The sequence below is a fragment of the Limanda limanda genome, chromosome 13, assembly GCF_963576545.1.
Source record: "Limanda limanda chromosome 13, fLimLim1.1, whole genome shotgun sequence".
NCBI classification, from domain to species: domain Eukaryota; kingdom Metazoa; phylum Chordata; class Actinopteri; order Pleuronectiformes; family Pleuronectidae; genus Limanda; species Limanda limanda.
In genome coordinates this window covers 2162711-2188592 of record NC_083648.1, presented here as the reverse complement: position 1 = coordinate 2188592, position 25882 = coordinate 2162711, and the positions used below count along the sequence as shown (strand labels likewise).

At 42.6% G+C, this 25882-nt stretch overlaps 1 protein-coding gene across 1 annotated transcript; it reads right to left on the bottom strand.

Annotated features, from left to right (window-relative positions):
* Window positions 1–3549: 3549 nt before the first annotated feature.
* On the bottom strand, window positions 3550–6315 carry LOC133018190 (cystatin-B-like). The gene is made up of 5 exons (XM_061084509.1): window positions 6247–6315; window positions 6036–6137; window positions 5444–5581; window positions 4467–4568; window positions 3550–3678 (listed from the first exon to the last, which is right to left on the bottom strand). The coding sequence occupies exons 1-5, from the start codon at window positions 6313–6315 to the stop codon at window positions 3550–3552; spliced, it is 540 nt and encodes a 179-aa protein (XP_060940492.1).
* Window positions 6316–25882: the final 19567 nt, after the last annotated feature.

Below are 25882 nucleotides of genomic sequence, written 5' to 3'. Positions count from 1 at the left end.
AGTCTAAAAAATCTGCTCTTAAAGACCTACTGGGCACTAAGGCTCAAGGGGCGCTGGTCAGGTCACGTTTCCAGACGGCAGCGCTTATGGATGCACCGACCAAATTCTTTTTTGGACTGGAGAAGAAGAATGGACAAAGCAGGATCATCCACACTCTGCGATCTCCTGAAGGAGAAGAACTCAGAGACAGCAAGGAGATCCGGAAGAGAGCCGTGAGTTTTTATAAGGATCTGTACAAAACTGAATACTGAGAACAATTCCCTGTACGAATCATTCTGTGGAGCGCTACCTAAAGTCCCTCAAGATGTGAACACTGGGTTGGGCGGTCCCCTGTCGATGCAGGAACTCTACACGGCTCTGCAGAGCATGGGGGGGGGGGGGGGAAGGCCCCGGGCATCGACGGCATTCCAGTAGAGTTTTTTAAAGAGTTCTGGAATGAGATGGGGAAAGATCTTTTAACTGTTTTTAACGAAAGTTTTAGAGACTTGGTGTTGCCGACAAGCTGCAGGAGGGCAGTGATAACTCTCCTACCAAAGAAAGGAGACCTTCAGGAGATTAAGAACTGGCGTCCGGTGTCGCTGTTATGCACAGACTATAAGATCCTCTCCAAAGCTCTGGCAAACCGTCTGAGAGAGGTGATGGGAGAAGTGATCCATCAAGACCAGACCTACTGTGTGCCTGGTCGGTCTATTCTGGACAATGTGTCCTTAATTCGGGATATTGTGGACTTCTCTAGTTCATTAGGCATAAAAGCTGGTCTCATTTCTCTGGACCAGGAAAAGGCTTTTGATAGGGTTGAGCACCTTTACCTCTGGAAGACTCTGGAGAGGTTTGGCCTCAGCCCAGGTCTCTTAGCTATGATCAAGGTTTTGTATCAAGACATTGAGAGTGTACTGAAGATCAATGGAGGCCTGAGTGCACCTTTCAAAGTGCACAGGGGGGTGAGACAGGGCTGCTCGCTCTCAGGGATGTTATACGCACTTTCTATTGAACCCATGCTGAGTAAGATAAGAACTAAAATTGAAGGGTTGATTTTAAATGATTTTTAAAAAAGCCACATTTTATCAGCATATGCAGACGACATCATCGTCTTTGTAAAAAATCAGGAGGACATCCAAGAACTGGGAAAAATTGTCAGTGATTTTAAAATCATGTCAGCTGCTCGAGTGAACTGGGGGAAAAGTGAAGCGCTAGCAGTTGGAAGGTGGGAGGGGGGTTTACCCAGTCTGCCGGGGGGGCTGATGTGGAGGAGAGATGGTCTCAAGTACCTGGGGGTTTATGTTGGCAATGAGTCCATGGTTCAGAAGAACTGGGAGGGAGTGGTGGACAAAATGAAAGGGAGGCTCAACAAGTGGAAATGGCTGAAACCACAATTGTCATATAGAGGCAGAACCCTGATAATAAACAACCTGGTAGCTTCTGCTCTGTGGCATCGGCTGGCATGCATGGAACCTCCGAAAGGATTGATTCAGAAAACACAAGCAATCTTAACAGACTTCTTTTGGGACAGGTTGCACTGGGTGCCCCAGTGTGTGTTGTTTTTACCAAAGGAGGAGGGGGGGCAAGGGCTGGTGCATATCCAAAGCAGAATATCCACTTTTAGATTACAGTTTTTACAGAAGTATCTCTTAGGTCCACAGGATGTTGTTTGGAGACAAGTAACAAGCAGCATCCTGAGGGGGGCAACTGGGCTGGTTTTAGACATGCCACTGTTCTTAATGGATTTTAAGCTGTTTAAACTGTATGGATTATCTCCTTTTCATCAGTCACTTTTTAAGACATGGAACCTTTTTAATTGGAAAAGGCTGGAACCTACAAACTCTCTGCACTGGCTTTTAGAAGAGCCGCTGATCAACGGAGCCAGGCTGGATGTCCAGAGCAGCTCCACACCAGGCCTCACCAGCATGCTGTGCACCGCCGGAGTTGTAACCTTGAAGACGATGGTCCATGCAGCAGGTCCTGGACTTAACAACATCCCGGCGGTGGCGTCCCTCATCGGGCAGAGATCCAGGCGACAGGCAGAACACATTTTAAACGAATGGATTAAGAGACTCACGGGCGAGGAGGTGAAGATGCTAAAGGATTATTCTGCTGGAACGGAAACCCCTGATGACAGCGACCCGTTTTCAGGAGCTAGGTTTTAACCCAAATCTGGATGGGCTCTCAGGACCTTTTTTAAATAAAACTGAATGGAAACAACTGGACCTGTACACAGCCAAAGGGAGAGCCATGTATGAATGTTGTGTTTTAACCCTGAACAAAACTAAGCTGGATGTGAGGCCTGACACAGTGGGGAGGAAGAGACTGGATCTGGACAGCAAGGACAAACCAGTGTGGAGGGTTTTATACAAATCACCTTTAAGGATGAGGACTGGCGACCTGCAGTGGAGGATTTTACACGGAGCCATAGCGGTCAACAGTTTTATATCAAAAATCAATCCAACAGTCAAGTGCAATTGCCCGTTTTGTGGAGAAACAGAGACAGTTTTCCATGTTTTTTATGAATGTAAAAGACTTTTAGACCTTTTTAATACACTGCAGAAGGTTTTTAAACAGTTTGGTGAGACATGGAGTAAAAGGGCCTTCATTTTAGGAGCAGGATATAAGAAAACAAATAAAGACAAATGGGAACTTTTAAATTGGATGGTAGGGGAAGCTAAGATGTCAACTTACAGCAGCAGGAAGAACAGAGTATAGGACAGGGCAGGACAAGAAGCTCTTCCTGTTTTTATTTCTCTACTGAAAGCAAGAGTCTGGGTAGATTTTAGGTTTTTTAAAGAAATGAAGGACATGGATGGGTTCATCAAAAAGTGGTGTTTTAATGATGTAGTATGTTCTGTGGTTGAGGATGTTTTAATTTTTAATATGACTTTCTGAGTAGGTTTTAATATTGTTCTGAACGTACTGTTCGTATCCATTCATTAACAGTACTTTTGTATAAATTTTGAAAATAAAGGGTTCAAAAATCAAATCTCTGTCTCTGTCTCTCTCTCACACACACTGGTAAATAACTCTTCCCATTTCGGACCACTCATCAAGGGTTGATGATACAAAACTTATTGTGGATACTGAAAAACACCCAGAGCTCTAAGACCCACGCTTCTGTTCTGCTGACTGGAAATCAAGCAAGACCGAAACAAGCATTGAACAGAGAGAGGCTGAAAGATAAAGGCTTTCCTGGAGAAATGAACCCCAAGTATATTTCATTTATAACTTGTTAATAAATACTTTAATAACATGAACTAATTTATACTAATAACAATAAGTGTTCTCTGAGTGCCCCTGTCTGTGCTGGGCCTAACCCACCCACCCCCCGCCCGCACAGAAACAAAAGCAAGAACAAATCTGATTTATTCAATTATATTTTATTTAATTCACGGCATACACATTTTTTTTGACATTCTTCTTACATCATGAGCTACACTACTAAGACAGTTTATAATTAGATGTAGGTTAACATTGTTTGATACAGAGCCGGGTTAATGTGAGATTATTTGATTGAACAGCCTGTAGGCACTGATAGGATGCTTTGTTTGGTTTGTGGTCCCTCTAGAAAGGCACAAGGGGGTCGTCGGAGCTTTTGCCTTGCTGAATGCCAGTCAGATCAAGGGTTCCTCCATCACATGGCAGTGCTTGGAAAATCTGGAGATGATCGTATTTTTCTTCTCCCACTTGGACCTGCAAGGAAACAAGAGTTAGAGTTTGTGTTCACCAGATGAATGTGAGTTCATCTTCATTTTGCTCCTCTGAGAAAAACATCTGGTTCCACTAAGTTTACCATTAAGTCGTTGAATGTCTCCCTGTAAACAGCAGCCTGCTGCATTGAAAATTATACTTTATGAGTCAGGCAGTATGTTTCCATCCTGTGATTTTCACACACACAAACCAAATCGTCAATCGCCTCCACCAATACATGAAAAAAAAAATAAAGCATTCATCCACATTTCCCACGTCATTTATGGAGGTTGGTCGTTTTAAATGTTGTTCTTTTGATGTGCTCTGTAAACAAGTTATCTGTTGCACTTGCTGCTCTCTCTGAGTTTCTCCTCACTGGAGGTTTGACTGGTCCTCTGTTATCGAAATCTCATTGTGTTATCTTCTTCTATAACAATGGCACCTCAGTGGAGCATTAAACCTTTACCTTGATGACCTCAACACTAAGTACACACGCGTATCAGAAAGTGAACAGCGTTGCAGCCAAATCCAATTCCGCTACCGAACTTGAATGTCTGGGCTTACAGACACTATACATGAGACCACAGGAGCAGCATGGAGGCCTCTATGTTTTCTGTAGTTTTCTTTAACGTTTGAAGAAGTAGTCACCAATTACTTCAAATGTATTGGATCGTCATAGTGGTGAGTGTGTTAAGAGTGAATGTTCATTTTTGGGTGAACTGTCCCTTTAAAGATGATATTTTCTATGGTGTGTCTATTTCATCGTCTCGGACTTGTTCTTCTTCTTCTACCTTAATCAAGTAGTTGATCCCGGCCACAACCTGCGTCCTGTACAACTTGGCTTTGAAGATGGGGTAGATCTTCCCTGTCCTTGCTTCAACCTCGTGCTTCATCTACACACCAAGAAGTGACAACAACAACAAAAACACAATGAAACAAACCCTTTCCATATGTGAATAGATCGTAGAGAACAGAGAGGAACAATGGTTTCTATACTCACAGCGTCACTGATCTTCTGGATTTCCCCATCTGCTTTGCGAGCTTCAGTATATGCACCTGTCATCTAAAATTTGGTTTGTAACAGGTCGTTATTTGGAGATACTACATCATTATATTTGATTAGTAAATCATTGCTTATCATTTCCATGGAAATCAAGATAAAGCAACACCTCTGATACACCCACGAGTTCATTGGAAAACAGGTGTTCAACCAAGACCGAAACAGGTATTGCAAGTTTACAGACAAAATACGATTCAAAGCGGTTCACAAATGCATGGATTTGTGTTCAGGGGTGAAGCTAGACATTTTTGGTCCTAAGAAAGAAGATAATGCTGGCACCACCCTATCACCCCCCACGGAAAAAAACCTAAACCACCAAACTGCCGGGAAAACACATTTGATCATCCGTAGTTTAATAATAGAGATAATGGTATAGAGCTGGACAATATATATTAAAACAATTTTAAACACAAAAAAGAATTTTACATCAACAAATTTGTCGAAAAGGGACAAATGAGGAATGTTCATCTCAGACAAAAAGTTCATTTAAACATGTTCTTAAAAGGTTATCCATGTTAGTATTATTGTTATTATTATAATAAGTAGAAGTAGTAATAGTAGTTGTAGTAGAAGTAGAACTAGTAGTAGTAGTTGTAGTATACTGTTAAATGTACCAAACCTCCCCTGTACCTGGCACATTATTATTATTAATATACACCTAGATACAGCTCAATTAATGTAGTGTAATACATATACATGTTGACTTACCTCCCTTTTCATTTTCATCTCAATGGGGTCGTGGTGGCTTTTGCCTTGCTGAATCTCAGTCAGCTCAAGGGTTCCTCCATCACATGGCAGTTTTTGGTAGACGCTGAGATGAACATGATCATCTCCTCCCACATAGACCTGCAAGGATACAAGAGTTAGATTTTGTGTTGACCCGATGAATGTGAGTTCATCTTCGTGTTGCTCCTCTGAGAAAAACATCTGGTTCCACTAGGTGCAATATCTAGTCGTTGAATGTCTCCCTGTAAACAGCAGCATTGTGTCATCTTCTTCTATAACACTGGCACCTCAGTGGATATCAGTTAGTATCAGTAAGTAAACAGTGTTGCAGCCAAATCCAATTCCGCTACCGAACTTGAATGTCTGGGCTTACAGACATTCAAGTTCGCTTTTATGTTTTCTGTAGTTTTTTTTAACGTTTGAAGAAGTAGTCACCAATTACTTCAATTGTATTGGATCGTCATAGTGGTGAGTGTGTTAACAGTGAATGTTTTTGGGTGAACTTCCCCTTTAAAGATGATATTTTCTATGATTTGTGTGTCTCATCCTCCAGGACTTGTTCTTCTTCTTCTACCTTAATGAAGTAGTTGGTCCCGACCACAACATGCGTCTTGTACATCTCGGCTTTGAACATGTCGTACTTCTTCCCTGTCCTTGCTTCAACCTCGGTCCTCATCTACACACCAAGAAGTGACAACAACAAGAACAACACAATAAAACAGAAACCCTGTCCATGTGTGAATATATCACAGAGAAGAGAGAGGAACAATAGTTTCTCTACTCACCAAGTCACAGATAAACTCGACCTTTCCATCTGCTTCGAAAACCTCAGAGAGTCCACCTGGACGAGACATCTTCACGTCTCTTGATCGCAGCTAAAATAACAATAAACAAACGAGAAGCGTCTTTTATTCTTTTTACGAGGAAGTCACCTTAAGTCAGTGATCACATGATGTTTTGGAGCGTACCATCCACCTGCAGGGGAGAGGGGTGGATGGTACGCAACTTACTTTGTCATTAGTTTCATCGACAAGGTCATTATTTTGAGTAATGCATTTGAGATAACAATTATTTATTAAAGAAACTACCTAAAATTTGGTTTGTAACAGGTGATTATTTGGAGATACTACATCATTATATTTGATTAGTAAATCGTTGCTTATCATTTCCATGGAAATCAAGATGAGGCAACACCTCTGATACACCCACGAGTTCATTGGAAAAAAGGTGCTCAACCATCAGAAATTCCTCCCATTGTCCTCAGATGTTCTGTCACGGAAGGGTAGGGAGGTGGAGGTGTGTTCTCTCTGCCTAGGCTTTCCATGTGTGCACCAGAGCAGAGAGACACCTCAAATACATTTAAATGAAAAACACATGTTTGTTTTGGATGGTTTGGAGTTGACCTGAAGCTCCTGGGTGTCTCTGTGTCCCGCTGTGTGTTTCTCAGGAGGTGCTGAAGGTGATGTGCACCATGGACGACCGCATCGTCCACGGACTGAACACCACCGTGCCCACAGTTTCCTTCTCAGGCAAAGTTAATGCCACGTAAACATGCAAACAACTGTATGAATCTGTGAGTGTGACGACCGAGACTGAAGTATAAACCTCCACAGTGTCCCTTCCAGAGTTTTCTCCACAATGCATCTTTTGTCCTCCGTGCGCCACACAGATGATGGAGGCCCATCTGAGCAGAGACCAAGCTATCAAGGGCTGTATAGCCAAAACATCTGCGGTGGTGGAACAGCTGCGTGAGGAAAGAGCAAAAGACGGCGAGGACCTGGCAGTCCTCAAACAACTCAGGAAGGAGCAGACCAAAGTACGTCCTGTCATCTGTTTACAAAAAACACCTCAAAGCTGTAAGATGTGAATTTCAGAACGACGACGAGGTGGAACTATATTCTGACATTAAGCGTTTACATAGCTTTGCCTTCACCGCTGTTAGCTGAGTCAGGACTGATAAGAACCAATCATGAAGTGAATGTTGATGAGTGGGTCATTGTCTTAAAATGTCTGCGCTTTTGCCCGTCCACACTACAGGAAGTGAAGACAGAAATAACACACAAGGAACAGAGTGTTGTGCAATAGGAGTAGACTTGACGTTGGCTAATTATTAATAATCATGAAATATGATTATTAAAATAATAAAAATTATCTATCAAAAATAATTAAATTATTAATTGAAGATGATCAGTAATCAAATAACAATAAAACCACTAATGAGAAAATAGGAATTATCAATTAGAAAGTACAAGCTATCAATTAACAATGATAAGGTTATCAACCAAGAATGAAAATAATTAGTCAAAAACAATAAAATTATCAATTTAAGAATAATACTATCTATATTAATAATTGAGAAAGGGGGGCACCACCCTGGTTTCCAGGGACCAACGATGTCAAGCTATAATTATCAGTCTCATAATGATAAATGTCAAATTAATAATGTCAATATTTTAATATTAACGATTACTTAATAAACAGTGAAGGCTTCTAAGTTCGAGCACAGGCAATCATAATCCAGCTGCAATCACACACTTATGCACAAATAATCACAGACTACAGATACTTTAATTACAAAAGTATTTATTAAAAAGGGGAAATAAAGTTATAATGTTATTCAATGATTTATCATTTTAACAAGCTCCAATATTTCAAAGATAAACACAGCAGCAGCACTTATCACAATTCAGAAAATAAATGTAAAACCTGCGGTCTACCTATGTATGTCTGTCTGTGTGTGTGTGTGTCTGTGTCAAAGTGTCTCTCTGTGTATGTGTGTCTATGTGTGTGTATGTGAAATAAAGTTAGTGTTATTTAATGATTTATCATTTTAACAAACTCCCATATTTCAAAGATAACAACAGCAGCTTATGACAATTTAGAACACGCATGTAACCTCTGGTACATCTATGTGTCTGTGTGTGTGTATCTGTCTGTGTCTATCAAAGTGTCTGTGTGTGTGTGTGTGTGTGTGTGTGTGTGTGTGTGGGTGTGTGTGTGTGTGTGTGTGTGCGAGAGAGAGAGAAAAAGAAGGGGCGTGGCGATGACGCAGTCACGTAGTGACATCACATCTAAGATGGAGGCCGATCATGATTCGTGGAATCAAGGCCTAAAAACTCTCAAAATGGCGGATTGACTACAAAACAAGATGGCGGAGCCGTTATGAATTTAGAGCCAGAATAGGAGGAGAGAGGGAGAGAAGGCGTGGCAATAATAGACTCAAGATGGTGGTTTAACTTAACGTTATCCAAAATGGAGAATATGTTAATGACACCATGTGGCCGGAGCGCACACTGGTGGTCGTCACATGAATTACACAAAGGAAATTTTAGACAAAGAGAATTCTTATCTCTGCTTGGCTTTGGGGGCCGAATGGTTTCCAGATGTGTTCAGCCTCTCTAAGCATAGATTTAACTATGTGACATGACCTGTATTATAAATACAGATCGGAAGTGTGTATAGGTCGGTTTAGAAGGAGAGAGAGAGAGAGAGAGAGAGAGAGAGAGAGAAAACATGTAAGGAGAGTTCAAAGAAGCTCTTAAAAACACGCCAGAGATAGATTAACAGTGATTCACCCCTCAGCCCTCAAGCAAACGTTGTGGGCCAAGGTTCTGATCGGTGAAATCACTGCAGACTCACACAGACGTTAACAGTGCGGGCGGAGGCGCTTCTCGCGGCCCTATTTACTGTAACACAAAAACATTGCCAGCAAACCGGAAACCGGAAGTAGCGGCTCGGAGTAGTGGCCGGCTAAAACAATGGAACACTGAGGTTCCATCAACAAAATACACTCAAGTATTAAATCAATACGCTACGTATTAAAACTAACATCTGCCCAGACAACATAAGCCTCTTACTGTGACCGTGATTTCGTGGGTTGCATGCGCATTGGCCCGAATCTCCCGGAGGTTCAGTGAATAGCTTGAAGTCTCTCAGGCGGGCTCCCATGAGCACCGCAGCTGGGCCGGAGCGGATCCGTCGTGCTCCGTGACGGGATGAGGCTTCGTCTTCTTCGGTAGCAGCGGAGATCGTGCTGCCTCACAGGGACGTGCGGCTGCTTGTAGCCGTTGTAGATCGTGTGGAGAAAGTGTGAGATCGTCCAGCGAGCAATTTCCTGTTTGATCTTTCCAAGTTAAAACAGGAAAGGTCCTTTTCAAAATAAAAACGTCGACTAAGATAAAAGAATAAATGAATGAAATGAATTGAAACAAACATCTTATTGCCTCCATTAGTTTACTGAGTCGTCTGGTCAGGCCTGAGGAGGCCTAACTGGAACGTCAGTGCTGGAGTGAAAAAGAGCAGTTAAGAGAAAAGTAGTTCCCTCCTTAAGTTTGCTGGAACCTCTGGGCAGACCCGAAAGGGCCTGATGGGAACGTCAGCATCGGAGGAAAGAGAACGATTTCTGGGAGGTCAGCAGTCTTGTACCCCTGAGAGGAGGCCGGCCTCCTTGGAGGGGGGGTCAGGGGTCAGTGTGGCCTTCGGCCAATTGAAAGGTCAGAAGTCAAGTCTCAGGGAGCGGCATACAGTGGTGGACCCAGGAAGTGATTTTCTCTCACATGGAGATAAGAGCTCCATGCTGGAATTTTTATCTGAGGGGTTACCCGAGCCTGGCCTAAGGTTTTACGACTCTTTGTTCTAAGTCAGATCACTGGGCCTTGTCCAAAAAGAGACTACAAAATAAAACAGGAAACAGAAACACAGAGTGTGAAAACATGAAAACACTTTGAACATAAACAACAGAGCTCTACCAGATAAACAGAAAACACTTTTACAATTTACACTGCAAATATAAACTGCCAGATCGTGACAATCGGTCAATGTAAACATGTTCCGGGGTATCGGGGGGCACCGTTGAGCCATTTTGCCACGCCCCTTGAAAATTCCTCCAGAATACTTACATTTTTACCACTTTCTTATTATCTGCAAATAGATAATGGTTTTTAGCATAGAATTTTAGCATGTTAAAGACCTCAAAAAGCCAATAATTTGCCTGAAAAAAAAATTATCCTTACAATTTCAATAGGGCCTCACTGTCTGTCAGTGCCTGTCAGGTTGTCATCCTTATTTCCATTGGGTGTTATTTTATTATCTTTTAAAGATCTGTTGTGTTACATTGTTCACATTTCCATCTTCTCACATTTCTTTCTCTGTGACAATCACTTACATTTAATGAAGTATTTGGTCTGAGTCATGGGACTAGATTTATACAGGGAAATGCATTAGTCACAGAAACCTCACAAACGCTGCAGTTAAAATTTAATGTAAAGAACTTCAGGTCATGGGCAGTAGTCTCTCTCTCTGTCTCTCTCTCTCTCTCTCTCTCTCTCTCTCTCTCTCTCTCTCTCTCTCTCTCTCTCTCTCTGTCTCTCTCTCACACACACTGGTAAATAACTCTTCCCATTTCGGACCACTCATCAAGGGTTGATGATACAAAACTTATTGTGGATACTGAAAAACACCCAGAGCTCTAAGACCCACGCTTCTGTTCTGCTGACTGGAAATCAAGCAAGACCGAAACAAGCATTGAACAGAGAGAGGCTGAAAGATAAAGGCTTTCCTGGAGAAATGAACCCCAAGTATATTTCATTTATAACTTGTTAATAAATACTTTAATAACATGAACTAATTTATAATAATAACAATATGTGTTCTCTGAGTGCCCCTGTCTGTGCTGGGCCTAACCCACCCACCCCCCGCCCGCACAGAAACAAAAGCAAGAACAAATCTGATTTATTCAATTATATTTTATTTAATTCACGGCATACACATTTTTTTTGACATTCTTCTTACATCATGAGCTACACTACTAAGACAGTTTATAATTAGATGTAGGTTAACATTGTTTGATACAGAGCCGGGTTAATGTGAGATTATTTGTTTTCAGTTCCATGGAAATCAAGATAAGGCAACACCACTGATACACCCACATGTGTTCATTGGAAAACAGGTGTTCAACCAAGACCGAAACAGTCATTGCAAGTTTACAGACAAAAGACGATTCAAAGCGCTTCACAAGTGCATGGAGGTGTTTTCAGGGGCGAAGCCAGACATTTTTGGTCCTAAGAAAGAAGATGATGCTGGCGTCATGTTTATGAGTGAGAAGGTGGGTTTCAATCCATCTGCTCTGATGTGTTTTCAAGTTGTGCATCAAAAATCCTTTGTAGTGGTAACCCAATAAAGTAAAAATATCACAGTAGGTTTTAGACTTAGCTTTTTTTTAGACTTGTGTATCAATAACAAAATGCAAGAAGGTGCACTGGAAACACACTTGGGGACAATCGATCATGATTTTCATAAAGCCTGTGAATTCAGCACATGCATTGAAACCAAAACATCGAATCAACTCAAAATGAGGAAACGAATGTTCACCTCAAACAGTAGGTTAGGTGAGTAATGGTTTTGAGCTAGCAATATTTATTTAATAAATTAACTTATTATTGGTTTGTAACAAGTCATTAATTTGAGATACTACACATCATTATATTTGATTAGTAAATCATTTCTTATCAGTTCCATGGAAATCAAGATGAGTAAACACCTCTGATACACCCACATGTGTTCATTGGAAAAAAGGTGCTCAACCATCAGAAATTCCTCCCATTGTCCTCAGATGTTCTGTCACGGAAGGGTAGGGAGGTGGAGGTGTGTTCTCTCTGCCTAGGCTTTCCATGTGTGCACCAGAACAGAGAGACACCTCAAATACATTTAAATGAAAAACACATGTTTGTTTTGGATGGTTTGGAGTTGACCTGAAGCTCCTGGGTGTCTCTGTGTCCCGCTGTGTGTTTCTCAGGAGGTGCTGAAGGTGATGTGCACCATGGACGACCGCATCGTCCACGGACTGAACACCACCGTGCCCACAGTTTCCTTCTCAGGCAAAGTTAATGCCACGTAAACATGCAAACAACTATATGAATCTGTGAGTGTGACGACCGAGACTGAAGTATAAACCTCCACAGTGTCCCTTCCAGAGTTTTCTCCACAATGCATCTTTTGTCATCCGTGCGCCACACAGATGATGGAGGCCCATCTGAGCAGAGACCAAGCTATCAAGGGCTGTATAGCCAAAACATCTGCGGTGGTGGAACAGCTGCGTGAGGAAAGAGCAAAAGACGGCGAGGACCTGGCAGTCCTCAAACAACTCAGGAAGGAGCAGACCAAAGTACGTCCTGTCATCTGTTTACAAAAAACACCTCAAAGCTGTAAGATGTGAATTTCAGAACGACGACGAGGTGGAACTATATTCTGACATTAAGCGTTTACATAGCTTTGCCTTCACCGCTGTTAGCTGAGTCAGGACTGATAAGAACCAATCATGAAGTGAATGTTGATGAGTGGGTCATTGTCTTAAAATGTCTGCGCTTTTGCCCGTCCACACTACAGGAAGTGAAGACAGAAATAACACACAAGGAACAGAGACTACAAAATAAAACAGGAAACAGAAACACAGAGTGTGAAAACATGAAAACACTTTGAACATAAACAACAGAGCTCTACCAGATAAACAGAAAACACTTTTACAATTTACACTGCAAAATATAAACTGCCAGATCGTGACAATCGGTCAATGTAAACATGTTCCGGGGTATCGGGGGGCACCGTTGAGCCATTTTGCCACGCCCCTTGAAAATTCCTCCAGAATACTTACATTTTTACCACTTTCTTATTATCTGCAAATAGATAATGGTTTTTAGCATAGAATTTTAGCATGTTAAAGACCTCAAAAAGCCAATAATTTGCCTGAAAAAAAAATTATCCTTACAATTTCAATAGGGCCTCACTGTCTGTCAGTGCCTGTCAGGTTGTCATCCTTATTTCCATTGGGTGTTATTTTATTATCTTTTAAAGATCTGTTGTGTTACATTGTTCACATTTCCATCTTCTCACATTTCTTTCTCTGTGACAATCACTTACATTTAATGAAGTATTTGGTCAGAGTCATGGGACTAGATTTATACAGGGAAATGCATTAGTCACAGAAACCTCACAAACGCTGCAGTTAAAATTTAATGTAAAGAACTTCAGGTGATGGGCAGTAGTCTGTCTCTCTCTCTCTCTCTCTCTCTCTCTCTCTCTCTCTCTCTCTCTCTCTCTCTCTCTCTGTCTCTCTCTCACACACACTGGTTAATAACTCTTCCCATTTCGGACCACTCATCAAGGGTTGATGATACAAAACTTATTGTGGATACTGAAAAACACCCAGAGCTCTAAGACGCACGCTTCTGTTCTGCTGACTGGAAATCAAGCAAGACCGAAACAAGCATTGAACAGAGAGAGGCTGAAAGATAAAGGCTTTCCTGGAGAAATGAACCCCAAGTATATTTCATTTAGAACTTGTTAATAAATACTTTAATAACATGAACTAATTTATAATAATAACAATAAGTGTTCTCTGAGTGCCCCTGTCTGTGCTGGGCCTAACCCACCCACCCCCCGCCCGCACAGAAACAAAAGCAAGAACAAATCTGATTTATTCAATTATATTTTATTTAATTCACGGCATACACATTTTTTTTGACATTCTTCTTACATCATGAGCTACACTACTAAGACAGTTTATAATTAGATGTAGGTTAACATTGTTTGATACAGAGCCGGGTTAATGTGAGATTATTTGTTTTCAGTTCCATGGAAATCAAGATAAGGCAACACCACTGATACACCCACATGTGTTCATTGGAAAACAGGTGTTCAACCAAGACCGAAACAGTCATTGCAAGTTTACAGACAAAAGACGATTCAAAGCGCTTCACAAGTGCATGGAGGTGTTTTCAGGGGCGAAGCCAGACATTTTTGGTCCTAAGAAAGAAGATGATGCTGGCGTCATGTTTATGAGTGAGAAGGTGGGTTTCAATCCATCTGCTCTGATGTGTTTTCAAGTTGTGCATCAAAAATCCTTTGCAGTGGTAACCCAATAAAGTAAAAATATCACAGTAGGTTTTAGACTTAGCTTTTTTTTAGACTTGTGTATCAATAACAAAATGCAAGAAGGTGCACTGGAAACACACTTGGGGACAATCGATCATGATTTTCATAAAGCCTGTGAATTCAACACATGCATTGAAACCAAAACATCGAATCAACTCAAAATGAGGAAACGAATGTTCACCTCAAACAGTAGGTTAGGTGAGTAATGGTTTTGAGCTAGCAATATTTATTTAATAAATTAACTTATTATTGGTTTGTAACAAGTCATTAATTTGAGATACTACACATCATTATATTTGATTAGTAAATCATTTCTTATCAGTTCCATGGAAATCAAGATGAGTAAACACCTCTGATACACCCACATGTGTTCATTGGAAAAAAGGTGCTCAACCATCAGAAATTCCTCCCATTGTCCTCAGATGTTCTGTCACGGAAGGGTAGGGAGGTGGAGGTGTGTTCTCTCTGCCTAGGCTTTCCATGTGTGCACCAGAACAGAGAGACACCTCAAATACATTTAAATGAAAAACACATGTTTGTTTTGGATGGTTTGGAGTTGACCTGAAGCTCCTGGGTGTCTCTGTGTCCCGCTGTGTGTTTCTCAGGAGGTGCTGAAGGTGATGTGCACCATGGACGACCGCATCGTCCACGGACTGAACACCACCGTGCCCACAGTTTCCTTCTCAGGCAAAGTTAATGCCAAGCAAACATGCAAACAACTGTATGAATCTGTGAGTGTGACGACCGAGACTGAAGTATAAACCTCCACAGTGTCCCTTCCAGAGTTTTCTCCACAATGCATCTTTTGTCCTCCGTGCGCCACACAGATGATGGAGGCCCATCTGAGCAGAGACCAAGCTATCAAGGGCTGTATAGCCAAAACATCTGCGGTGGTGGAACAGCTGCGTGAGGAAAGAGCAAAAGACGGCGAGGACCTGGCAGTCCTCAAACAACTCAGGAAGGAGCAGACCAAAGTACGTCCTGTCATCTGTTTACAAAAAACACCTCAAAGCTGTAAGATGTGAATTTCAGAACGACGACGAGGTGGAACTATATTCTGACATTAAGCGTTTACATAGCTTTGCCTTCACCGCTGTTAGCTGAGTCAGGACTGATAAGAACCAATCATGAAGTGAATGTTGATGAGTGGGTCATTGTCTTAAAATGTCTGTGTTTTTGCCCGTCCACACTACAGGAAGTGAAGACAGAAATAACACACAAGGAACAGAGACTACAAAATAAAACAGGAAACAGAAACACAGAGTGTGAAAACATGAAAACACTTTGAACATAAACAACAGAGCTCTACCAGATAAACAGAAAACACTTTTACAATTTACACTGCAAAATATATACTGCCAGATCGTGACAATCGGTCAATGTAAACATGTTCCGGGGTATCGGGGGGCACCGTTGAGCCATTTTGCCACGCCCCTTGAAAATTCCTCCAGAATACTTACATTTTTACCACTTTCTTATTATCTGCAAATAGATAATGGTTTTTAGCATAGAATTTTAGCATGTTAAAGACCTCAAAAAGCCAATAATTTGCCTGAAAAAAAAATTATCCTTACAATTTCAATAGGGCCTCACTGTCTGTCAGTGCCTGTCAGGTTGTCATCCTTATTTCCATTGGGTGTTATTTTATTATCTTTTAAAGATCTGTTGTGTTACATTGTTCACATTTCCATCTTCTCACATTTCTTTCTCTGTGACAATCACTTACATTTAATGAAGTATTTGGTCAGAGTCATGGGACTAGATTTATACAGGGAAATGCATTAGTCACAGAAACCTCACAAACGCTGCAGTTAAAAGTTAATGTAAAGAACTTCAGGTGATGGGCAGTAGTCTCTCTCTCTCTCTCTCTCTCTCTCTCTCTCTCTCTCTCTCTCTCTCTCTGTCTCTCTCTCACACACACTGGTTAATAACTCTTCCCATTTCGGACCACTCATCAAGGGTTGATGATACAAAACTTATTGTGGATACTGAAAAACACCCAGAGCTCTAAGACCCACGCTTCTGTTCTGCTGACTGGAAATCAAGCAAGACCGAAACAAGCATTGAACAGAGAGAGGCTGAAAGATAAAGGCTTTCCTGGAGAAATGAACCCCAAGTATATTTCATTTAGAACTTGTTAATAAATACTTTAATAACATGAACTAATTTATAATAATAACAATAAGTGTTCTCTGAGTGCCCCTGTCTGTGCTGGGCCTAACCCACCCACCCCCCGCCCGCACAGAAACAAAAGCAAGAACAAATCTGATTTATTCAATTATATTTTATTTAATTCACGGCATACACATTTTTTTTGACATTCTTCTTACATCATGAGCTACACTACTAAGACAGTTTATAATTAGATGTAGGTTAACATTGTTTGATACAGAGCCGGGTTAATGTGAGATTATTTGTTTTCAGTTCCATGGAAATCAAGATAAGGCAACACCACTGATACACCCACATGTGTTCATTGGAAAACAGGTGTTCAACCAAGACCGAAACAGTCATTGCAAGTTTACAGACAAAAGACGATTCAAAGCGCTTCACAAGTGCATGGAGGTGTTTTCAGGGGCGAAGCCAGACATTTTTGGTCCTAAGAAAGAAGATGATGCTGGCGTCATGTTTATGAGTGAGAAGGTGGGTTTCAATCCATCTGCTCTGATGTGTTTTCAAGTTGTGCATCAAAAATCCTTTGCAGTGGTAACCCAATAAAGTAAAAATATCACAGTAGGTTTTAGACTTAGCTTTTTTTTAGACTTGTGTGTCAATAACAAAATGCAAGAAGGTGCACTGGAAACACACTTGGGGACAATCGATCATGATTTTCATAAAGCCTGTGAATTCAACACATGCATTGAAACCAAAACATCGAATCAACTCAAAGTGAGGAAACGAATGTTCACCTCAAACAGTAGGTTAGGTGAGTAATGGTTTTGAGCTAGCAATATTTATTTAATAAATTAACTTATTATTGGTTTGTAACAAGTCATTAATTTGAGATACTACACATCATTATATTTGATTAGTAAATCATTTCTTATCAGTTCCATGGAAATCAAGATGAGTAAACACCTCTGATACACCCACATGTGTTCATTGGAAAAAAGGTGCTCAACCATCAGAAATTCCTCCCATTGTCCTCAGATGTTCTGTCACGGAAGGGTAGGGAGGTGGAGGTGTGTTCTCTCTGCCTAGGCTTTCCATGTGTGCACCAGAGCAGAGAGACACCTCAAATACATTTAAATGAAAAACACATGTTTGTTTTGGATGGTTTGGAGTTGACCTGAAGCTCCTGGGTGTCTCTGTGTCCCGCTGTGTGTTTCTCAGGAGGTGCTGAAGGTGATGTGCACCATGGACGACCGCATCGTCCACGGACTGAACACCACCGTGCCCACAGTTTCCTTCTCAGGCAAAGTTAATGCCACGTAAACATGCAAACAACTGTATGAATCTGTGAGTGTGACGACCGAGACTGAAGTATAAACCTCCACAGTGTCCCTTCCAGACAGGGCTGGACTGGGAGAACAAAACGGCCCGGGCATTTTTTGGCTCAGACCGGCCCACATAATTAGCCGAGCACATCTGCCATTAAATTGACGTAACTTATGTCTTCTAAATGTCTTAAAGTAGCTCATATTAAAAGTACTTAAGTATCAAAAGTATCTGGTGTTGAAATGTACTTAAGTATCAAAAGTACAAGAACTAAAATTAAAAATGCAAAGCTCTTTTTATAGTAGTCCTATACAGACACAAAACAACCCAAAATGTTTCTCCTCAAGATTTATCTCAACTGACTGAAAAATTACAACAACAATGTGCATATAATGTATAATTTTACCAATTTTGAACCCTAGATGCTGAGGTTCAAATAGTAATGGACCAGTGCATCTGAACTTCTAATTAACTATAAACAAGTGCCTCTTGTGTCTGCCCAAGAACATTAATAAACCACAGTATAACCACTATACTATAGGCACACAAAATAAGACACTATCTCTTATCCTATTCTAGAGGAAGTAAAAGTCGTAACAAGATTTCTGAAGGTGAACCTGCGGAGGGATAGACCAACCTCTCGCGCTGCACCCCCCCCCCCCCCCCCCCCAACGGCAAACACGCCACCGGACCTGCACATCTCAGGAGGGAGGGGGCAGCGAGTGAGAGAGAGAGAGAGAGAGAGAGAGAGAGAGAGAGAGAGAGAGAGAGAGAGAGAGAGAGAGAGGGGTGCGCCGTGGGTAGAGGCGTGCGACGCCAACCTCCGCTGCTCAAGTAACGAGCCAGTTTGGAGAATGTATTGAAAATTGAAAATGCGCGCTCACATGTCTGCCTCCACTCGCTCATCATTGTCGAGTCCTCCTCGCTCGTCTCCCGGCGCACCTGCTGCTGCTGGGCTGGTGAACCCGGCACCACATAGGTCCGTCAGTTTGGCACATTTAGCAGCCTCCACCTCCAGAGACTTCAGCTTTTTTTCCCGATGCTTCTCAGCGCCACCCGGGCGTTTTTTTACTCTTATTATCCATTAAGTTAAGTTTCTGTCTCAGCAGCAGCCAGTCCCGCGACTCCCCCCGCCAATGCCATGAGGTCCCGCCCCCCCCGCCCCCGGTTTGTGTTGTGATTGACAGCACTGTCAGGGCTCTCTGAGCCTGTCAGCCCATGATTGATTGACAATGACAAACAATAGACCAATAATATGTGTCGATGCTGGCAACACACTGCTAGCCCTCTGTAGCCAATTGGCCGGCCCAATTGGAGGGAATTTAGAGAGGAAGAAGAGAAAAAAAACAAAACAACAACATAGCGGACCAGACCGGCCCACATTGGGTCAACGGCCCACCGGGATTATGCCCGGTATGCCAGATGGCCAGTCCACCCCTGCTTCCAGAGTTTTCTCCACAATGCATCTTTTGTCCTCCGTGCGCCTCACAGATGATGGAGGCCCATCTGAGCAGAGACCAAGCTATCAAGGGCTGTATAGCCAAAACATCTGCGGTGGTGGAACAGCTGCGTGAGGAAAGAGCAAAAGACGGCGAGGACCTGGCAGTCCTCAAACAACTCAGGAAGGAGCAGACCAAAGTACGTCCTGTCATCTGTTTACAAAAAACACCTCAAAGCTGTAAGATGTGAATTTCAGAACGACGACGAGGTGGAACTATATTCTGACATTAAGCGTTTACATAGCTTTGCCTTCACCGCTGTTAGCTGAGTCAGGACTGATAAGAACCAATCATGAAGTGAATGTTGATGAGTGGGTCATTGTCTTAAAATGTCTGCGCTTTTGCCCGTCCACACTACAGGAAGTGAAGACAGAAATAACACACAAGGAACATAGACTACAAAATAAAACAGGAAACAGAAACACAGAGTGTGAAAACATGAAAACACTTTGAACATAAACAACAGAGCTCTACCAGATAAACAGAAAACACTTTTACAATTTACACTGCAAAATATAAACTGCCAGATCGTGACAATCGGTCAATGTAAACATGTTCCGGGGTATCGGGGGGCACCGTTGAGCCATTTTGCCACGCCCCTTGAAAATTCCTCCAGAATACTTACATTTTTACCACTTTCTTATTATCTGCAAATAGATAATGGTTTTTAGCATAGAATTTTAGCATGTTAAAGACCTCAAAAAGCCAATAATTTGCCTGAAAAAAAAATTATCCTTACAATTTCAATAGGGCCTCACTGTCTGTCAGTGCCTGTCAGGTTGTCATCCTTATTTCCATTGGGTGTTATTTTATTATCTTTTAAAGATCTGTTGTGTTACATTGTTCACATTTCCATCTTCTCACATTTCTTTCTCTGTGACAATCACTTACATTTAATGAAGTATTTGGTCAGAGTCATGGGACTAGATTTATACAGGGAAATGCATTAGTCACAGAAACCTCACAAACGCTGCAGTTAAAATTTAATGTAAAGAACTTCAGGTGATGGGCAGTAGTCTCTGTCTGTCTCTCTCTCTCTCTCTCTCTCTCTCTATCTCTCTCTCTCTCTCTCTCTCTCTCTCTCTCTCTCTCTGTCTCTGGAGTGTGGTGGTTGAATGTGTGTGAGCTGAGAGCTGGTGACGGTAAATGAGCGGATTGTGTAGATAAGGTGAACACGGTGGTGGCGAACGGGATTGAAGTGAACGACACGTTCGTGTCTGTTCTGCCTCTCGCCACACCGGCGGTAAAAGTGACGCTGTCCAATGTCCCCCCGTTTATCAGAGATGAGACATTGTTAAGGGAATTATCGAGACACGGGAAGATAATGTCTCAGGTAAAAAAAGTGTCCTCGGGATGTAAGTCCCCTCTGTTAAAGCACGTGGTGTCCCACAGAAGACATCTATTTATGATTCTTAATAATAGGACTGAGGACCTGAACCTGGTGTTCAAAATCAGTGTGGATGAGTTCGATTATGTTATTTTTGTAACATCTAATAATACAAAGTGTTTCAGCTGTGGGAAGGAAGGACACCAAGCAAAAGGTTGTCCTCAGATAAATAAAACAGCTGACACTGAGGAACAGCAGGAGGGGACAGGGGGGGTCCAGCAGGAGGGACAGGCGAGTGAGGAGGGGACAAGTGGAGTCCAACCGGAGAGTCAGGCGAGTGAGGAGGGGACAAGTGGAGTCCAACCGGAGAGTCAGGCGAGTGAGGAGGGGACAGGGGAGGTCCCAAAGGAAGGACAGGTGAGTGAGGAAGGGACAGAGGAGGTCCCAAAGGAAGTACAGGTGTGTAAGGAGGGGACAGGGGAGGTCTAAAGGAAGGACAGGTGAGTGAGGAAGGGACAGGGGAGGTCCCAAAGGAAGTACAGGTGTGTAAGGAGGGGACAGGGGAGGTCTAAAGGAAGGACAGGTGAGTGAGGAAGGGACAGGGGAGGTCCCAAAGGAAGTACAGGTGTGTAAGGAGGGGACAGGGGAGGTCCCAAAGGAAGGACAGGTGAGTGAGGAAGGGACAGGGGAGGTCCCAAAGGAAGGACAGGTGAGTGAGGAAGGGACAGAGGAGGTCCCAAAGGAAGGACAGGTGTGTAAGGAGGGGACAAGGGAGGTCCCAAAGGAAGGTCAGGAGTGTAAGAAAGGGCAGAAGGGGACAAGGGCGGTCCAGGTAGATGAAGGGGAAAAGGAGAAGACAGGGGGGGTCCCACAGGACCAAGTAAGCGATATTGACATGGAGAGAGACGAGGAGGTGCTTAAAGTTCCTCGTCTAAAAAGAAAGACCAGGAGCAACAGTGGTAGCTCAAAAGCTAAAAAAGGGACCGGGAAGAAAGGAGGGAGAGGAGCAGCAGAGTCTGAGTCAAGCATGGAGACAGACTCTGCTGACAGTGAATCCTCCGAATTCAGGGCAGGAAGCCAGAAGGGCACAAGAAGCTACAGTGCGGCGAAGATGAAAGTGTTTCTTCAAAAAACAAAAAACATGAAGGGTTTAAAGATAGAGGATTACTTCTCTGATACAGAACAGTTTTCAACCTCTGCCCGGCTGCACATGAGCAGCAAAGGCAGGGGAGGTTTTACTGACCAGGAGATGTATAGATTAAAGAAGATTGTTCATAAAATTAGACAACAGAAAAATAATGATGATGATGATGAATAAAGGTGAACATCCTGATTACCAATCAGTTCTTTTTTATATTATACAATATGAGTCTTTTAAGCATCAGTTCGCTAAACATAAATGGAGCCAGGGACCCTGCGAAGAGGTCACTGATGTTCCAGCAAATAGAAATGAAAAGAACTGAAGTGACATTCTTACAAGAAACACATAGTGACCCAAAAATTGAGAGTGACTGGAAAAGAGAGTGGGAGGGACAGGTGGTCCTGAGCCACCTTAGCACAACCAGTGGGGGGGTGGGCATCATTTTCTCCAGGAGCTTTGCACCAGAGTCTTTAGAAGTGGAAGAGGTGGTGGAGGGCAGGCTACTGGTGGTGAGGGCAAAGGTCGAGGAAATTTTATTTTGTTTTTAAAAATGTTTATGCTCCGGTCTCAGGACCTGATAGAGTCTGTTTTTTAAAGGTTTTAGACACAGTTTTAAGCAAAATAAAAATTGATGATTTTTTATTTTTAGGAGGAGATTTTAACTGTACAGAAAATGATGTTTTAGACAGAAATCACATGGAGCCCCACAGAGCATCCCAGAGTGCTCTGAGGCAGCTGCTGCAGGCCCATGAGCTGTGTGATGTTTGGAGAAGAATTAATGAAAATAAGAGACAATACACCTGGACTCATTGCCGAGGGAATCTCATTTCCATGGCGAGGTTGGACCGGTTTTATTGTTTTAAACATAGTTTTAGGATCTTCAGAAAGTGCAGTATACTCCCAGTTGGTTTTACAGATCACGCGCTTGTAGTATGTAACGTTTTTATCTCTAAGTTAAAGTCCAGAAGCGCATACTGGCATTTTAACACGTCTCTTTTATGTGATGCACATTTTAAGGATGTTTTTAAGTTTTTTTGGAGCGGTTTTAAAGAAAGAAAGAATGATTTTATTTCTTTAAAGCTGTGGTGGGACTGTGGGAAAGTTGAGATAAAGCAGCTCTGTCAACAGTATACCCTCAATGTTACAAGAGACATAACCAGATCTATGGAGGATCTGGAGACAGAAATTATGGTGGTGCTGAATTTAATAGATTCCACAGGAAATCGAGATTATATTAAAGATCTCAAGTCTAAAAAATCTGCTCTTAAAGACCTACTGGGCACTAAGGCTCAAGGGGCGCTGGTCAGGTCACGTTTCCAGACGGCAGCGCTTATGGATGCACCGACCAAATTCTTTTTTGGACTGGAGAAGAAGAATGGACAAAGCAGGATCATCCACACTCTGCGATCTCCTGAAGGAGAAGAACTCAGAGACAGCAAGGAGATCCGGAAGAGAGCCGTGAGTTTTTATAAGGATCTGTACAAAACTGAATACTGAGAACAATTCCCTGTACGAATCATTCTGTGGAGCGCTACCTAAAGTCCCTCAAGATGTGAACACTGGGTTGGGCGGTCCCCTGTCGATGCAGGAACTCTACACGGCTCTGCAGAGCATGGGGGGGGGGGGGGGAAGGCCCCGGGCATCGACGGCATTCCAGTAGAGTTTTTTAAAGAGTTCTGGAATGAGATGGGGAAAGATCTTTTAACTGTTTTTAACGAAAGTTTTAGAGACTTGGTGTTGCCGACAAGCTGCAGGAGGGCAGTGATAACTCTCCTACCAAAGAAAGGAGACCTTCAGGAGATTAAGAACTGGCGTCCGGTGTCGCTGTTATGCACAGACTATAAGATCCTCTCCAAAGCTCTGGCAAACCGTCTGAGAGAGGTGATGGGAGAAGTGATCCATCAAGACCAGACCTACTGTGTGCCTGGTCGGTCTATTCTGGACAATGTGTCCTTAATTCGGGATATTGTGGACTTCTCTAGTTCATTAGGCATAAAAGCTGGTCTCATTTCTCTGGACCAGGAAAAGGCTTTTGATAGGGTTGAGCACCTTTACCTCTGGAAGACTCTGGAGAGGTTTGGCCTCAGCCCAGGTCTCTTAGCTATGATCAAGGTTTTGTATCAAGACATTGAGAGTGTACTGAAGATCAATGGAGGCCTGAGTGCACCTTTCAAAGTGCACAGGGGGGTGAGACAGGGCTGCTCGCTCTCAGGGATGTTATACGCACTTTCTATTGAACCCATGCTGAGTAAGATAAGAACTAAAATTGAAGGGTTGATTTTAAATGATTTTTAAAAAAGCCACATTTTATCAGCATATGCAGACGACATCATCGTCTTTGTAAAAAATCAGGAGGACATCCAAGAACTGGGAAAAATTGTCAGTGATTTTAAAATCATGTCAGCTGCTCGAGTGAACTGGGGGAAAAGTGAAGCGCTAGCAGTTGGAAGGTGGGAGGGGGGTTTACCCAGTCTGCCGGGGGGGCTGATGTGGAGGAGAGATGGTCTCAAGTACCTGGGGGTTTATGTTGGCAATGAGTCCATGGTTCAGAAGAACTGGGAGGGAGTGGTGGACAAAATGAAAGGGAGGCTCAACAAGTGGAAATGGCTGAAACCACAATTGTCATATAGAGGCAGAACCCTGATAATAAACAACCTGGTAGCTTCTGCTCTGTGGCATCGGCTGGCATGCATGGAACCTCCGAAAGGATTGATTCAGAAAACACAAGCAATCTTAACAGACTTCTTTTGGGACAGGTTGCACTGGGTGCCCCAGTGTGTGTTGTTTTTACCAAAGGAGGAGGGGGGGCAAGGGCTGGTGCATATCCAAAGCAGAATATCCACTTTTAGATTACAGTTTTTACAGAAGTATCTCTTAGGTCCACAGGATGTTGTTTGGAGACAAGTAACAAGCAGCATCCTGAGGGGGGCAACTGGGCTGGTTTTAGACATGCCACTGTTCTTAATGGATTTTAAGCTGTTTAAACTGTATGGATTATCTCCTTTTCATCAGTCACTTTTTAAGACATGGAACCTTTTTAATTGGAAAAGGCTGGAACCTACAAACTCTCTGCACTGGCTTTTAGAAGAGCCGCTGATCAACGGAGCCAGGCTGGATGTCCAGAGCAGCTCCACACCAGGCCTCACCAGCATGCTGTGCACCGCCGGAGTTGTAACCTTGAAGACGATGGTCCATGCAGCAGGTCCTGGACTTAACAACATCCCGGCGGTGGCGTCCCTCATCGGGCAGAGATCCAGGCGACAGGCAGAACACATTTTAAACGAATGGATTAAGAGACTCACGGGCGAGGAGGTGAAGATGCTAAAGGATTATTCTGCTGGAACGGAAACCCCTGATGACAGCGACCCGTTTTCAGGAGCTAGGTTTTAACCCAAATCTGGATGGGCTCTCAGGACCTTTTTTAAATAAAACTGAATGGAAACAACTGGACCTGTACACAGCCAAAGGGAGAGCCATGTATGAATGTTGTGTTTTAACCCTGAACAAAACTAAGCTGGATGTGAGGCCTGACACAGTGGGGAGGAAGAGACTGGATCTGGACAGCAAGGACAAACCAGTGTGGAGGGTTTTATACAAATCACCTTTAAGGATGAGGACTGGCGACCTGCAGTGGAGGATTTTACACGGAGCCATAGCGGTCAACAGTTTTATATCAAAAATCAATCCAACAGTCAAGTGCAATTGCCCGTTTTGTGGAGAAACAGAGACAGTTTTCCATGTTTTTTATGAATGTAAAAGACTTTTAGACCTTTTTAATACACTGCAGAAGGTTTTTAAACAGTTTGGTGAGACATGGAGTAAAAGGGCCTTCATTTTAGGAGCAGGATATAAGAAAACAAATAAAGACAAATGGGAACTTTTAAATTGGATGGTAGGGGAAGCTAAGATGTCAACTTACAGCAGCAGGAAGAACAGAGTATAGGACAGGGCAGGACAAGAAGCTCTTCCTGTTTTTATTTCTCTACTGAAAGCAAGAGTCTGGGTAGATTTTAGGTTTTTTAAAGAAATGAAGGACATGGATGGGTTCATCAAAAAGTGGTGTTTTAATGATGTAGTATGTTCTGTGG

Excerpts from the sequence above, each read along its gene's own strand:
- LOC133018190 (XM_061084509.1), bottom strand. The coding sequence starts at position 6,315 with ATGTCTCGTCCAGGTGGACTCTCTGAGGTTTTCGAAGCAGATGGAAAG. Across the intron at positions 5,582-6,035 it reads GGACCAACTACTTCATTAAG|GTCTATGTGGGAGGAGATGA; the intron begins GTAGAAGAAGAA and ends GTATCCTTGCAG. Across the intron at positions 3,679-4,466 it reads GGATCAACTACTTGATTAAG|GTCCAAGTGGGAGAAGAAAA; the intron begins GTAGAAGAAGAA and ends GTTTCCTTGCAG.